At 34.5% G+C, this 12914-nt stretch overlaps 2 protein-coding genes across 2 annotated transcripts; one reads left to right on the top strand and one right to left on the bottom strand.

The window, feature by feature from the left end:
• Positions 1-419: 419 nt before the first annotated feature.
• On the bottom strand, positions 420-2319 carry LOC105160571 (putative calcium-binding protein CML13). The gene is made up of 2 exons (XM_011078008.3): positions 1780-2319; positions 420-735 (listed from the first exon to the last, which is right to left on the bottom strand). The coding sequence occupies exon 1, from the start codon at positions 2219-2221 to the stop codon at positions 1784-1786; it is 438 nt and encodes a 145-aa protein (XP_011076310.1). The 5' UTR covers positions 2222-2319; the 3' UTR covers positions 420-735; positions 1780-1783.
• A 7093-nt stretch (positions 2320-9412) lies between these two features.
• LOC105160570 (Leucine-rich repeat protein kinase family protein) lies at positions 9413-12818 on the top strand. The gene is made up of 4 exons (XM_011078007.3): positions 9413-10179; positions 10672-10932; positions 11027-11896; positions 12026-12818. Exons 1-4 carry the CDS (start codon positions 9759-9761, stop codon positions 12487-12489), a joined length of 2016 nt encoding a protein of 671 aa, XP_011076309.1. The 5' UTR covers positions 9413-9758; the 3' UTR covers positions 12490-12818.
• Positions 12819-12914: the final 96 nt, after the last annotated feature.

Below are 12914 nucleotides of genomic sequence, written 5' to 3'. Positions count from 1 at the left end.
TGGTCCCATACTTTGCAAGCTTACATTTTTGGTCCAACAAAATTAAAAAATATTGCAAATATGGTCCCAAAGTCTAATAAATTTGGTCCCACAGGTTAATACATAAGCCCAAAACCGAAACGTCTTTTAATCATATAGGACCAAAAATATTAATCTTGTAAGGTACAGTAACAAAATGCAAACCCCTTATCCCATGGAAGCCAAAATGCAATTTCGCCCAAGAGCAAAATTTTCTGGCACCATCCCCCATTCAGGAGGTTGAAACCATCTTAGGCCTGGTAAAACTTCAGGTGAGAAGGAAATTTAAGTTCAATTAGTTTTACTGGATATTGCAACTCACAACATTATTCTAGTACAGAGTGCCAGAACTGATTTCACCTCCAACTCAACACAATAGAAAAGTACTCCAAATGCCATAGTAAAACAATCAAGAAACATGAATCACTGTAATCAAGATTTCAGTGCAAGTCAGCTATACACACTGGTTCAGCCACGCTAGCAGAAATTGTCGTAGCACATACCCCTAAGTTCTCATAGAACACAAAGGGTTCAAAATGTTCAAAAGCAAACATAGGACACATTAAAATTCAGGCCACAATTTGTGTACCACTGGCAATAACTAGGACACTGAATAAATGAAGGAAAAAGTGCGCTTCAGCACGCCAAATACAAGACTACTCTAAAGGAAGAAATTCCAAGCTTCAATTGGATGCACACAACCAGAATTGGAGTTACCTGCAAGTGAAAATATGAAGCATGAGCCTTTATTAGACCAAAGCAATTACAAGTTCTACAAACTGTTGAATAACTAGAAACATAAAATGGTTGGATGAAAACCAGGACATGGAAAGTTAGCCTAAAGTATGGTACTTCACCCATATACCAATCACAAAAGGTCGCAGGATAAATTCCAGATAATTGCAGTGTTTAATGCTTCACAATGTTTCTGTAATTAACCATGTTTCTAGAGATGATACTGAATAAGGAGACCAGTCAACAAGAAGCAGGCAAGAAAAAAGTATTCTTCCTGAGCGGAGGCCCAACTCTGCTTTCATTTCACAAGGCCTGTTGAAGCAGCCTTATATCATTTATAGACCCATTTTTACAGCAAGTCAGAACATCAATGGTAAACAACACAAAATTACAGCTCTCTATAGCAAAAACCACCCATTTTTACATTCTTAAAGTTGATGCATAAGTTGCTAAGCTGGAAAATTTGACTGAAACTACCTTATAGAGATTTTGCTTTCTCTTTTAATTTCCTCCAACAAACCCCAGATCTAATCGGGTTAATATTTGGAAATCATCTTGTAAGTTCAGTAAACTTCCACTCACATTGCTAATTAAAACTGAGTAACCAAAATTACAATGCATCATTTCAATTTCTCCCGCCCCTCCAGGTCTCTATTATTTTACTTTAGATTTCCATCAAAGATCCAATAAGTGCAACCATATGAAAGAGGATTCCTCACAATCAACCTACCCGTTTGTTAACTTGATACTCTGAACAGTTTCCCCTTACAAAATTTTCTCTCCTAGTTACACTACTTGGAATCTACTATTACACAAATTCAGAAACATCAAAAAGGCTACTCATATCTCAACATAAACATTCAGCATGACCTCATCAAAAGAAACAAATGCAATTTGCATATAAAACATAACAGTGCACTAATAACTCTGCAATGGCGAAAAAAAGATCACTAGCATGAAACCGAAAAATGGAGAAAAAAATCACGGGAAATTCACAATATATAATCTCAGAGGCCTCGAAATCACCTTCTCACTTGGCCACCATTCGCGCAATGAAATCCTCATACCGGATCTTGCCATCGGATCCAACATCCACCTCCCGGATCCACTCATCAAACTCTGCAGGCTCCAATTTCTCCCCAATGCTAGTGAGAATGTGCCTGAGATCCGAAACGACCACAAATCCAGTACCATCCTTATCAAGCACCTTGAACGCGTCGCGTAGCTGGCGATCGAAGGGCTCAGGCTTCAAATGCTTCGCCATTAGGTCAAGAAATCGATTGAAATCGAAAGGCGCATTGAGGCTCTCCTCGGCGATTATGTTCTTCAGCTGAGCCTGGGTAGGGTTTCCACCGAGAGAACGCATCAGGATTCCGAGCTCGGACGGCGCAATCTTCCCGTCAGCATCCGTGTCGAACAGGGTGAAGGCTTCCTTCATTGATGATACCTGATCGTCACTCAGCCCCATCTTCTACAATTTCCCGTTTTCGCCTTTCCTTAATCTGATTTCCGATTTTTGTCTCTCTGTTTTCCGTGTTCGTTTCTGGAAACTTGAGATTGAGAATGTTTTGTGTTGGTCTTTTTTATTTGAAAAGAAGGGGTTTGAATAGAAATAACGGAAGTCCGGGGACTGCTTTAGAAATTTAAGATAGAAAAGAAAGTTGTAAGCTGATTATTATGTGATTGTTGGGCTGGGCCTATGGCCCATAAACCAGATCTTTATCATGATAGTACTTAGTGGATTTAAGTTTAAGACCATTCGGCCCATAGGCCCAATTGATAGAGTCGGTGAAAGAGGCCCATAAATTGTGGTAATCCTCCCCATTTTTTGGAGAAAATTTTCAATCTAAATCGAGTTTGATCAAACCAATCAATCGTTAAATGTGATTGATCTCTCTTTAAACTATACGAATCATTGTGGTATACTGTTTTTGTATATGAAGAATCTTTTCAAGCTTTAAAATGTGTTATTATTATATATAAATCAGTATATCATATTTAAAAACAACTTACCAATTAATTTAAAACTTAGAAGTTGAATAAGTTAGTTATCTTATAAGTTGAAAATCATTTATGAGATTACCAAATATTAGAGTAGTGGCATTAAAACCATTACGTTGTGTCTATAACACATCTTTTCTTTATAATAGTGTAGATATCAATCACACTACAAATATAATGTATTTGTTTGGTCAAATTTGATGGGGGCTAAAATTTTCTTATTATGGGCCTATTATATTTTTCATTTTTGCCCACAAAAATGATCTACTCTTGTCTTAAAAAGAATTTTCAAAGAAGAAAACAATAGGCGATTCTTGGGAAAATACCAATTTCCAAGGAGCAAGAGCTGCAGCATACATGGAAAGCCATCTCCAAATCTTTTTTACGAAACCAACCACATAAAGAGTGTCTGTAATATCTATTAAAAAGCCCATCTCAGTTCCAATTAGACATACTTTTATTATTACTCAAGAATGTGGAGTCAAATTAAACAAACATTTTAATTGTTAATAAAAAAACCCACAATTTTCTTCTACGAATCTGTTGATGACTACAAAACAAAATCATTCCAATTAACTTATTTGCGTCAAGAAAGATTTGAAAACACATGCAATGATTAGAGAATCATCTAACCATAATTACTTCTTAAGCCCTTAATTAAAATCTCTTTGTTTGCATTGAAATACTATAAAAGGCATTAGGAATTGTTGGTGAATTGATGAAAACGTTAGAAATGAGAATCTTATGCCAAGCCTCCTCCCATTTTGTAAAAGTTAGAGCCTTTCTCCTTCCCCTAAAACCCACAACCCACAATAATGCGCAAAAAGTTATTGTTTTTTTCAAAAAAAGTAGTTAGTAGTGGGCTTTTTCTTGTTTCTTTTTTCATGCTTTCTTCGAAGGGTTGGGTGAGGCTAAGTGATTTTCAAGTTCAACTTTGTTTCTTCATCTTAAAATTAAGTAATACTGCTCCGACCCCGTACGAATCCATGTTTTTGTCTCATAATCATATTAGACATTGTGTTTCAAGCCCACTTTCTCCTCTATAGTTGGATGAATTTGTAGGTCTTAAATGTGATTTTTCAAGGTAGCTACCAAATGGGGCCTTTTAGTACATCACAAAAGAAAAAACACAGGGGGAAAAAAGGACTTTGCAACTAATTTATTCTCAGCAAAAATTCCTTCCTACTACAACAAAAATATTCCATGTCAGGCCCTTTAAGTAGCCATAGCCAAGAATAATTGCTGTATATAGTGGTCCCTTGAATTTAAATATAAAAAAGAAAAAGAAAACTATGGATCTTGTATCATATTTTTATACCATATCAATACGTATTTTTCAAATGCATATATTCTTGGAAAAATATTACACTTACAGTCTTTATGGGGTATAAATATAATTTTATAAAAGATATGGAGTACTTGTGCAATTTCATATAATTTATCTTAAATTATATTATAATTTCAAAATAAAACTACCAACAATACATGCATCAGTATAGCATCAACGTCTCAGCTTTGTGAAAATGTTGGAAGGAGCGAAGAGAAATTTGGGTGCAATGGACCATGTGATAGATAAAGAGTGTGTTGTAGAAAGGGTGGGTGTTGGGGAGAAAGAATCTTGTGAGGCGTGGACCACTGATGGAAAAAGAATCCGATGGATCAGAAAAAAAGTTGGGAGGTAGATAGAGATAGACAGATAGATGCTTTGTGGCTTTTCAGAATTCAGACCCACCACATAAAAGTTGTCAATGCCACTTACACATCCACCAAAGATGAAAAGCCCACCACAGCTCTATATCAATTTACGGTAAATTATAATGATTTTTTTAAAATTTATTATAATTATAAATATTACATTATTATTTTAAAAAAATATAAATATTCTCCTGAAATTAATGGTCTTGACAGTCCATTATAGAAAAGTATTTGTTGGACGATTGTTTATGATCATTATATAACATATTTTTTTTATTAATTCTTACTTGTAAAAATTTCAACGGAATAAATATTATTGTTATTAAAGTTATGAAATTCGTTATGTGACAATTCACTTAATACGTATAATTATTATGTTAAAATTATGATTCGGACAAAATAGATATCGTTGTCACTTATCATATACAATGCGTCTCTTGTCATGTGAGTGATTATTTTCAATTTACGTCTGAAATGGAAATGCATTTTTTTTTTTTTTGTGTGTGTTGTTTTGAGATAGTCAATTTTAGAATTAAAATTTCATAATAATCATTTTATCTATAATTATTTTTCTCAAAATTAATTCCCCTCCTAATCACTTATCTACAATTATGATATAATGCAATGGCAAGCCCAACTTGAGGCATAATTATTAACATTAAAATTGTTACTTGAATTTTTTTTGCTAATATAATATTTAAGAATGATTACACCGCCCTCCTATAAGATTGGATATAATTATATATATGCTTTTTATAATTTAAAAAATTATATTTAGTAAGCGTTTATTATTGTCTAATAAGTAGATTATTTCGTTAGTCAAAATTTTACTGAATAATTATTGATATTAATAAAAAATATTGGATGAAAATCCATATTTGCCCCCATTGACTTATTAATAACTTATTGCAAAACCTATATAATCAAACTACTTCTATAAGAGTGAAGCTATACCCGATAGCTCTCATTAGCGTGTGAAAGCGTATAAGGGTAGTTTGATTATAAAAAAATTATTTAATCTGCAATAAGTTAGTAATACATAAAATTGAAAGTAAATATGGATTCATTCAAATTTTTTTATTAATATCAGCAAATTTGATGAATTTTGACTAAAGGATGAGTCGACTTATTAGACAATAACAGACATCAATGATACTAAATGTGATTTTTCAAATTATATGCGTAATTATGCCTAATATTTATAAAAGAAAAATAAAAGTAGTGAGCAAAAACAACATTATCCTCCAATAATTAACTATTAAACAGAAAAAGAAAAAAAGAAGAAGATGGAATCAAATGACAGACAAAGATCTAAAAAGCAAAGAGTGGGCAAAATTCCAAGTTTTGAAGGAATCAATGCCCATTAAAAATGCTTCATTTTCTTGGGTTGTGGTGAAAAGGTTAAATTCATGGCGTGGTTAATTTTTCCAAGAATTTCGCTAAAGTTAGACAGCAAACAGACGTGTTTTTACTTTTATCTTAAAAACGGGTTTTGCATTGAATACATCAATCTCGTGTTTTTACAATTATCAGGTAATTTTAAAGATCGTTTTTTACGTGAATGTGTGTGTTAAATATAGGAAGTGTGTCGGCATGCATGTTGGCTGGTTATTGTAGGGGTGATGAGAGAGTCGTAGGATCCCTATTTCAATTTGTTTTATTTTCTCCAAATCCAGTATTTTAGAGCTCAATGCCTTTTCAATCTCTAGCAATGGTGGCCTGCGATTTTCAGACACATAATTTTATTGGATGCAATATGAGAATTATTTATATTTTTTTTAAATTGATCAAAAGATTTAGTACATATCGTTAACAATTCTTAATGTTAATTTTATCATTATAAATTAGCGATATCCTGTGATGTTAACTTTAGTAATACAAATATTTCATACTTTTTGTAAAATTACAAAGGTATCCCTAAAGAGGATGTCAATTAATGTAATTTATTTTGGAATTGCACTTGTAAAATTTTATCTGTAGTATACTTGTAATTACAATTATAATATTATTAAGGGATGTATTTTTAATTTTACAAAGAATAGGAAGTATTTGTTTATTGATGTAATTTACTTTATTATTAAATACTTCAACTCCAATATAATGGAGAAATAGGTTTTTCTATTAATTGATTACAAATTATCATCACAAAAAATAACAGTGATACATATAATAAAACGGTCGATACTGTCACATATTATCGTGATACATTGATTTTAATTTAAATAATTTAAAAATATCTTATGATTTTTTTTTAAAAAAATAATTATCCTTTATTGGAATTTTTTTTTGTGGTGAAAAATAATTAGGGCAGGTGTTATATATCATTATTTGATGTTGGGTTGTTAGGTCAAATGAGTGTTTGTCTGATTCATGTTCTTGGCAAAAAGAAAGGCAATATCATTTTAGGATAATTACACTGTTCTATATTGAAGTTTAATATAATTATATATAAACTTATATAATTTAAAAATTATATATATAATGTCATTAATTAATATTTTTGTCTAACAAATAGATCCCATTGCTAGTCAAAATGTACGAAATTTGTTGATGTGATCAAAATAGTTAAAATGAAAATTCATATTTATTTTGACTTATTACTAATTTATTGTACGTCTAATAAATCTTTTATGATCAAATTGCACTTATAAGGGTGAAAATATACCTCCTCACATACATTAGTGCATGAAGATGTAAAATGGCAGTTTGGTCAGAAAAAATTTATTTGAGCAGCAAAAAATCAATAATAAATCAATTGAGACTAAATATAAATTTTCATTAAATGCCTAAAATTTTTAGTGAGTATTTGATGGTGGGTTGTTAGGTTAAATGAGTGTTTGTCATGATTTATGAAGGGGCAAAAACATGAAAACGGAAAGGCAATTATATGATACCTAAATCATTAGGCTACCTCATGCCTAATTATGCTGTCCTAATTATCATTTGGAACAAAAAAAAACTTCTCTATCAAGGAAAATAGCTTAAAGATTTTCAAATGGGTATTGGTAAATTATTTTAAGATTTCATAATTTAAAATTTTTTGTTTTATATAAGTGAATTTTGATATATTTTGTTAACCAAAACATGCTTTTAGTCTTACCTCGATAATAAAATCGATGACCTCAAAATTATTTATTTAAAAAATATTTTTAATTCGTGCACCTATGAGTTGATATTTCTCTATTTTTGTCGGTGGTAGCTATTTATTTTAATTTATATTTAGAATAAATAATTATGGATAATTATCTAATCTAATAAATAATCATAACAAATAGTTATTGACCATAATCACACAATAATTGCTCGTCTTGATTTTTGCAAGGGTAGTTAAAAGACAAGACAAATACTTTTATCATGGCTCTTAGTTGTGGCAAATAATTTTTTTTATGGTGAAAAAACTAATTTTTTATATAAATTTTATTTAACTGTAATTAATAATAATTAATTATTTACCACAAATTTTAGGCATAACCATTAATATTATAGTGAATAGAAACTTTTTTTTCTAGTGTTTTCAGAATTATTAACATACTTAATCAGCTTTGGAATGCGTGTGTGTAGGATTTTTGAGTGAATAAAATAAAAAAGGAAAAAGAAAAGTTTTGAATTATGTGGTTGAAAGGAATGAGTGAAGGATAATGGCTCCAAATTCAAACCAATCAGGAGAGACAGTCAGCTGCTCTACCCTCAATATATACTGTCAGAATTCTGGCGACTAAAGAAGAAAATGGAACTTGAAAAAGCGTGAAGTCTAATAACACGACTGTACTCTGCATTGTTTTTTTTTAAACACGTAATTAATCATAAATATATTATTAACTTCACAGATCAGCAAATAATTGAATTAGTTTCTACCTATCTGAATTGGGTAAAATACAATTTTACCCTCCCCGTGTTTCTTGAAATATTTAAAACACCCCATTGTGAAAAATAAAACACTAAAAAACTCCCTTATGATACTAAAAAATAGCAAACAGTCCCCTGGCCCGAAGGGGTATCACACGCGATGTTTTCTTTTTCTTCTTAATTTTATTATTTTAAATGATAGTTTTATTTTTATTTTTTGCAATTAGATCTCATATGATATAAATGAATAGTTCAAATCTTATAATATATTTTAAAACAATATAAATTTATATATCTTTAAAATAGATATTTATATAGAGAGATAGAGGAAAGAGGGTAATGAGGCGTCGACTGTCGTGTGCCGACGCCAAATAAGAGCGGGAGGGGAGGAGGGGGCGCTCGAAGAAGACAGACGAAGAGGAGGCATATTGAAAGGAAGGAAGAGGCCCGCGGGGAAGGGGCAGCGGTTAGTGGGGGCACGAGCAAGACGTGGAGGAGGCGGACAACAACAGTCGGGCATCAGCTGTTATTAGAGCATATCTCAGCGGTCGGACAATTCTTATCAGAGCTCATATGTTTCCACAGTTCGTTTCGATATTACAAATTGTATGTTAAATAAAATGTATAATAATTAAACATTATATTTTTGTTTAACCAATTTATTAATATCAGTATCAGTCAAGATTACTGATTTTTTTTTTAAAAAAATATTTAATTAATATAAAGAATAATGTACTTGAATTTCATTTACTCCCCCCCCCCCCCCAAAAAAAAGTATAGGAAATTGGTTCTCATTCATTCTTCATTTCTGACTAAGTCTGACATTCACACAAAAAAGAGTAAATATATAAAACAATAAATACTGGGTGTCAGTTGACCAAAGGTCCTCTGCTCCAACAAAAGCCAATTTCAAAAGTTAACCTTACAAAATCCAGTTATTCCAGAATGGTCCCTGCCCCCCACTATCATATCTCATTGGTCTTTGTTATACCTCACAAGCACCTTTGTCGTTTTCACTTTTCACATGAATCCGAGAAACTCATCTCTGCAACTCACCCCTCCTGGACCCTCAGATAAATCAAACTGATCAACGGCCACAGATTTGTTTCTTCGAATCTCTACGCACCTTTTCTTTTCCCAACAGTATGGGCTTTTCCTTGTACCATGTCTCCACTCTCTTCTTTTCCGACAAAATTTGATAAAAGCAAAACAAGACACACAGAAGAAGCTCACTCACTCTCTGTACTGTGTGTATGTGTGTGAAGTCTCTCTCTCTCTCTCTCTTCCTGCACGCTTCAACACCGAGATTCCAAACCCGTTTTTTTCAAAAACAAGAAAAACTATAGACAAACAGCATCAAAAACAGTGGGAAGCATAACCACCAGCAGAGCAAGAACAACATCAGCCACATATATATCTACAAGAATAAAGCTTCCTCTCGGATTTTCACCACCTTCCACAACATGGGTTTTTCTCCTTTGCTGTTTCTTCCCTTTCTCCTACTCACATTCTCCTCGGCAGACCCCATTTCCGAGCTGACTTCCTTAATGGACCTAAAAGCCAGTCTTGACCCGGAAAACTTGCATTTGGGTTCATGGGTTGTTGCCGGTCACCCGTGTGATGGTTCATTTGAGGGAGTCGCTTGCAATGAGAAAGGCCAAGTGGCTAACATTTCTTTGCAGGGCAAAGGGCTGGCCGGAAAGCTGTCGCCAGCGGTCGGTGGGCTGAAGCATTTGACGGGGTTGTATCTGCATTACAATTCTTTGTATGGAGAAATTCCTGTGGAGATTGCGAACTTGACTGAGCTGACTGATCTGTACTTGAATGTGAATAATCTTTCCGGGGAGATCCCTCCTGTTCTTGGAAACATGGCAAACTTACAAGGTTAGTAGCAGCGATTTTTTTGTAGCATCTTGTAAGTGAAACACTCTACTTGGATTCTTTTCTTCTTAGTGATTTGTTCTTCAAATGTTTGAAGCTGCTAGAAAAATTCATGAACAATGGCAAGGATTCTGCATTTGGGTTTTGTCTTGAAAGATTAGACTTTTGAATTCATAGTCCTTGGCTGAAGCTTAAAACTTTTGTGCAAAAGTTTATATTTTGGTTGAACTATTCTCCCTTTTATTTATTTTTTTCTGGGACTTTATCCATTTTGTTTAGTTTCAATTCCTTTCTTTTTGGTGCGATTCCTGCATTGACTGAACGGTTTGTTCTCCTTTAGCATTGCTACGCATATGGGATTTTGGGTTTTTTTATTCTTCATACAGCTTAGCTATAGTTCTTTTGTTGATAAATACTTAAAAATCTTATCTTGGAAATGCTTACTGTTTTATTCTGTGGAAGCCCATGTCAACTCAAGTTTTGCTCCCCATGTAGTTTTGCAGCTGTGTTATAATCAATTCACAGGGAGTATACCCACACAGCTAAGTTATCTGAAGAAGCTTAATGTGCTAGCTCTCCAATCCAATCTGTTAACTGGTGCAATCCCTGCTAGCTTGGGGAACTTGGGAGTCTTAATGAGGCTAGACCTCAGTTTTAACCAGCTTTTTGGATCAATTCCAGCAAAACTAGCCGATGCCCCGATGCTGGAAGTCCTGGACGTTCGAAATAACACTCTCTCTGGCAATGTTCCTCTTGGTAATAAAATCACTTCAAGATCGTTCCTGTTTTCAATGTTTCCTATTTATTTGATCAGTTCTAAGAGATTTGAATGTTGGTCCTTTGTTTGAAGCTCTGAAGAGATTGGTGGATGGATTTCTGTATGAAAATAACCCGGGATTATGTGGATCTGGTTTTTCTTCTCTGAGAAGCTGCAGCGATTCGGGTCGTCCCAATTCTGACAGGCCAGAACCTTATGCAGGAGGAGCAACTGGTCTCCCGACTAGGGACATCCCTGAGACTGCTGACCTGAATTTGAACTGTAACGGAAGTCCTTGCTCGAAGAAATCTAAGACGTCACAGGCCTCGGTGGCTGTTGGAGTAATCGTAGCTACTGTTATTCTATCAGCTTTAGGTATTATGTCCTTCTTACTATACCGAAGGCGTAAGCAAAAACTTGGCAGTGCATTTGATATATCGGAAAGTCGTCTCAGCACGGACCATGTCAAGGAGACTTATCGGAAGAATGGCTCTCCTCTTGTAAGCCTTGAATACGCAAACGGATGGGACCCATTGGCTGAGGGTCGACGTTTTGGTGTTTCTCAAGAGGTTATGCAGAACTTTAGGCTCAATCTGCAGGAAGTGGAGTCGGCTACTCAGTACTTTGCGGAGAAGAATTTACTGGGAAAGAGTAACTATTCAGTGACATATAAAGGGATGTTGAGAGATGGATCAGTCGTTGCTGTTAAGAGAATCACGAAAAGTAGCTGCAAGTCGGAAGAAGCTGAATTCTTGAAGGGACTGAATATCCTGACCTCGTTGAGGCATGAAAATTTGGTTATGCTGAGAGGGTTTTGCTGCTCCAAAGGACGTGGAGAGTGCTTCCTAGTTTATGATTTTGTTCCGAACGGGAGTTTGTTCCGATATCTTGACCTCAAGGAGGGCGATGGTCAGATTCTTGAATGGTCCACCAGAGTATCTATAATTAAGGGCATTGCCAAAGGTCAGTTGCACCTATCAATCTAAATATTTTCATTTTATCGGATTTTGGACTGTTGCATTTCAGCTCATTACTGTATGTTAAAAGCTTTGTGTTCATCTTGAATATGATGTTTTCTTTCTCTTTGATCAGGCATAGAATATTTGCATGACTGTAAGGTGAACAAACCCTCTCTGGTTCACCAAAACATTTCGGCAAAAAATGTGCTTATTGACCACCGGTTGAAGCCTGTGCTCTCTGATTCATGTCTGCACAAGCTTCTCACAAACGACACCATTTTCTCAGCCCTCAAAGCCAGCGCTGCTATGGGATATCTTGCTCCCGAATACACTACCACAGGCCGTTTCACCAAAAAAAGCGATATTTATGCTTTTGGGGTGCTCGTTTTCCAGATCCTCTCCGGGAAGAGAAAATATTCGACTTCTATGCGTGCTACTGCCGAGTCGTCCAGCCTCGAGTTCATCGATGGAAATCTCCATGGGAAGTTCTACGAACCTGAAGCTGCTATGCTCACAAAAGTTGCCATCCTGTGCACGCATGAATCTCCAGATGACAGACCGTCCATGGAGACACTAGTACAGGAACTCAATAGCTAAATTAACTTTGGATGATCATCATATTCTGTCAGTCGATGTTGTCTGTGCAACTTGGAATGCATTAGTTGTAGTAAGGTAGATTGCTACTAACCACTTGATAGGGCTATGATTAATCAAGCTGTTCTTATTGGTGGGGTCCTGTTTCTCAGGACTAAGCCATCTGGTACACGTTGATTTTAGCTGTAGTCTAGTTTATGTTTGTAGAATGTAGCCCAGGAATGGTTGTTCTTGAGGGAATTTTCCATCACCCTTTTGTATTTAATGAATTACTTCTTCTGTAAGGAGGCACTTTTCCTCCACTAAATGATGGATTATTTCACTTTCCTCCATTTTTTTCCTTCGACAAATGAAGCATGTATTACTATGCGCTTGTCGTGTCTGGTCATCAGAAGATCGACTTCCAATCCTTCATTAGCAGCATATCC

Source organism: Sesamum indicum, linkage group LG4 (assembly GCF_026168435.1).
Source record: "Sesamum indicum cultivar Baizhima isolate 11 linkage group LG4, ASM2616843v1, whole genome shotgun sequence".
Classification (NCBI taxonomy): Eukaryota; Viridiplantae; Streptophyta; class Magnoliopsida; order Lamiales; family Pedaliaceae; genus Sesamum; species Sesamum indicum.
The sequence above is the reverse complement of the archived record's forward strand: the minus strand, read 5'-3'. Positions and strand labels throughout refer to the sequence as shown.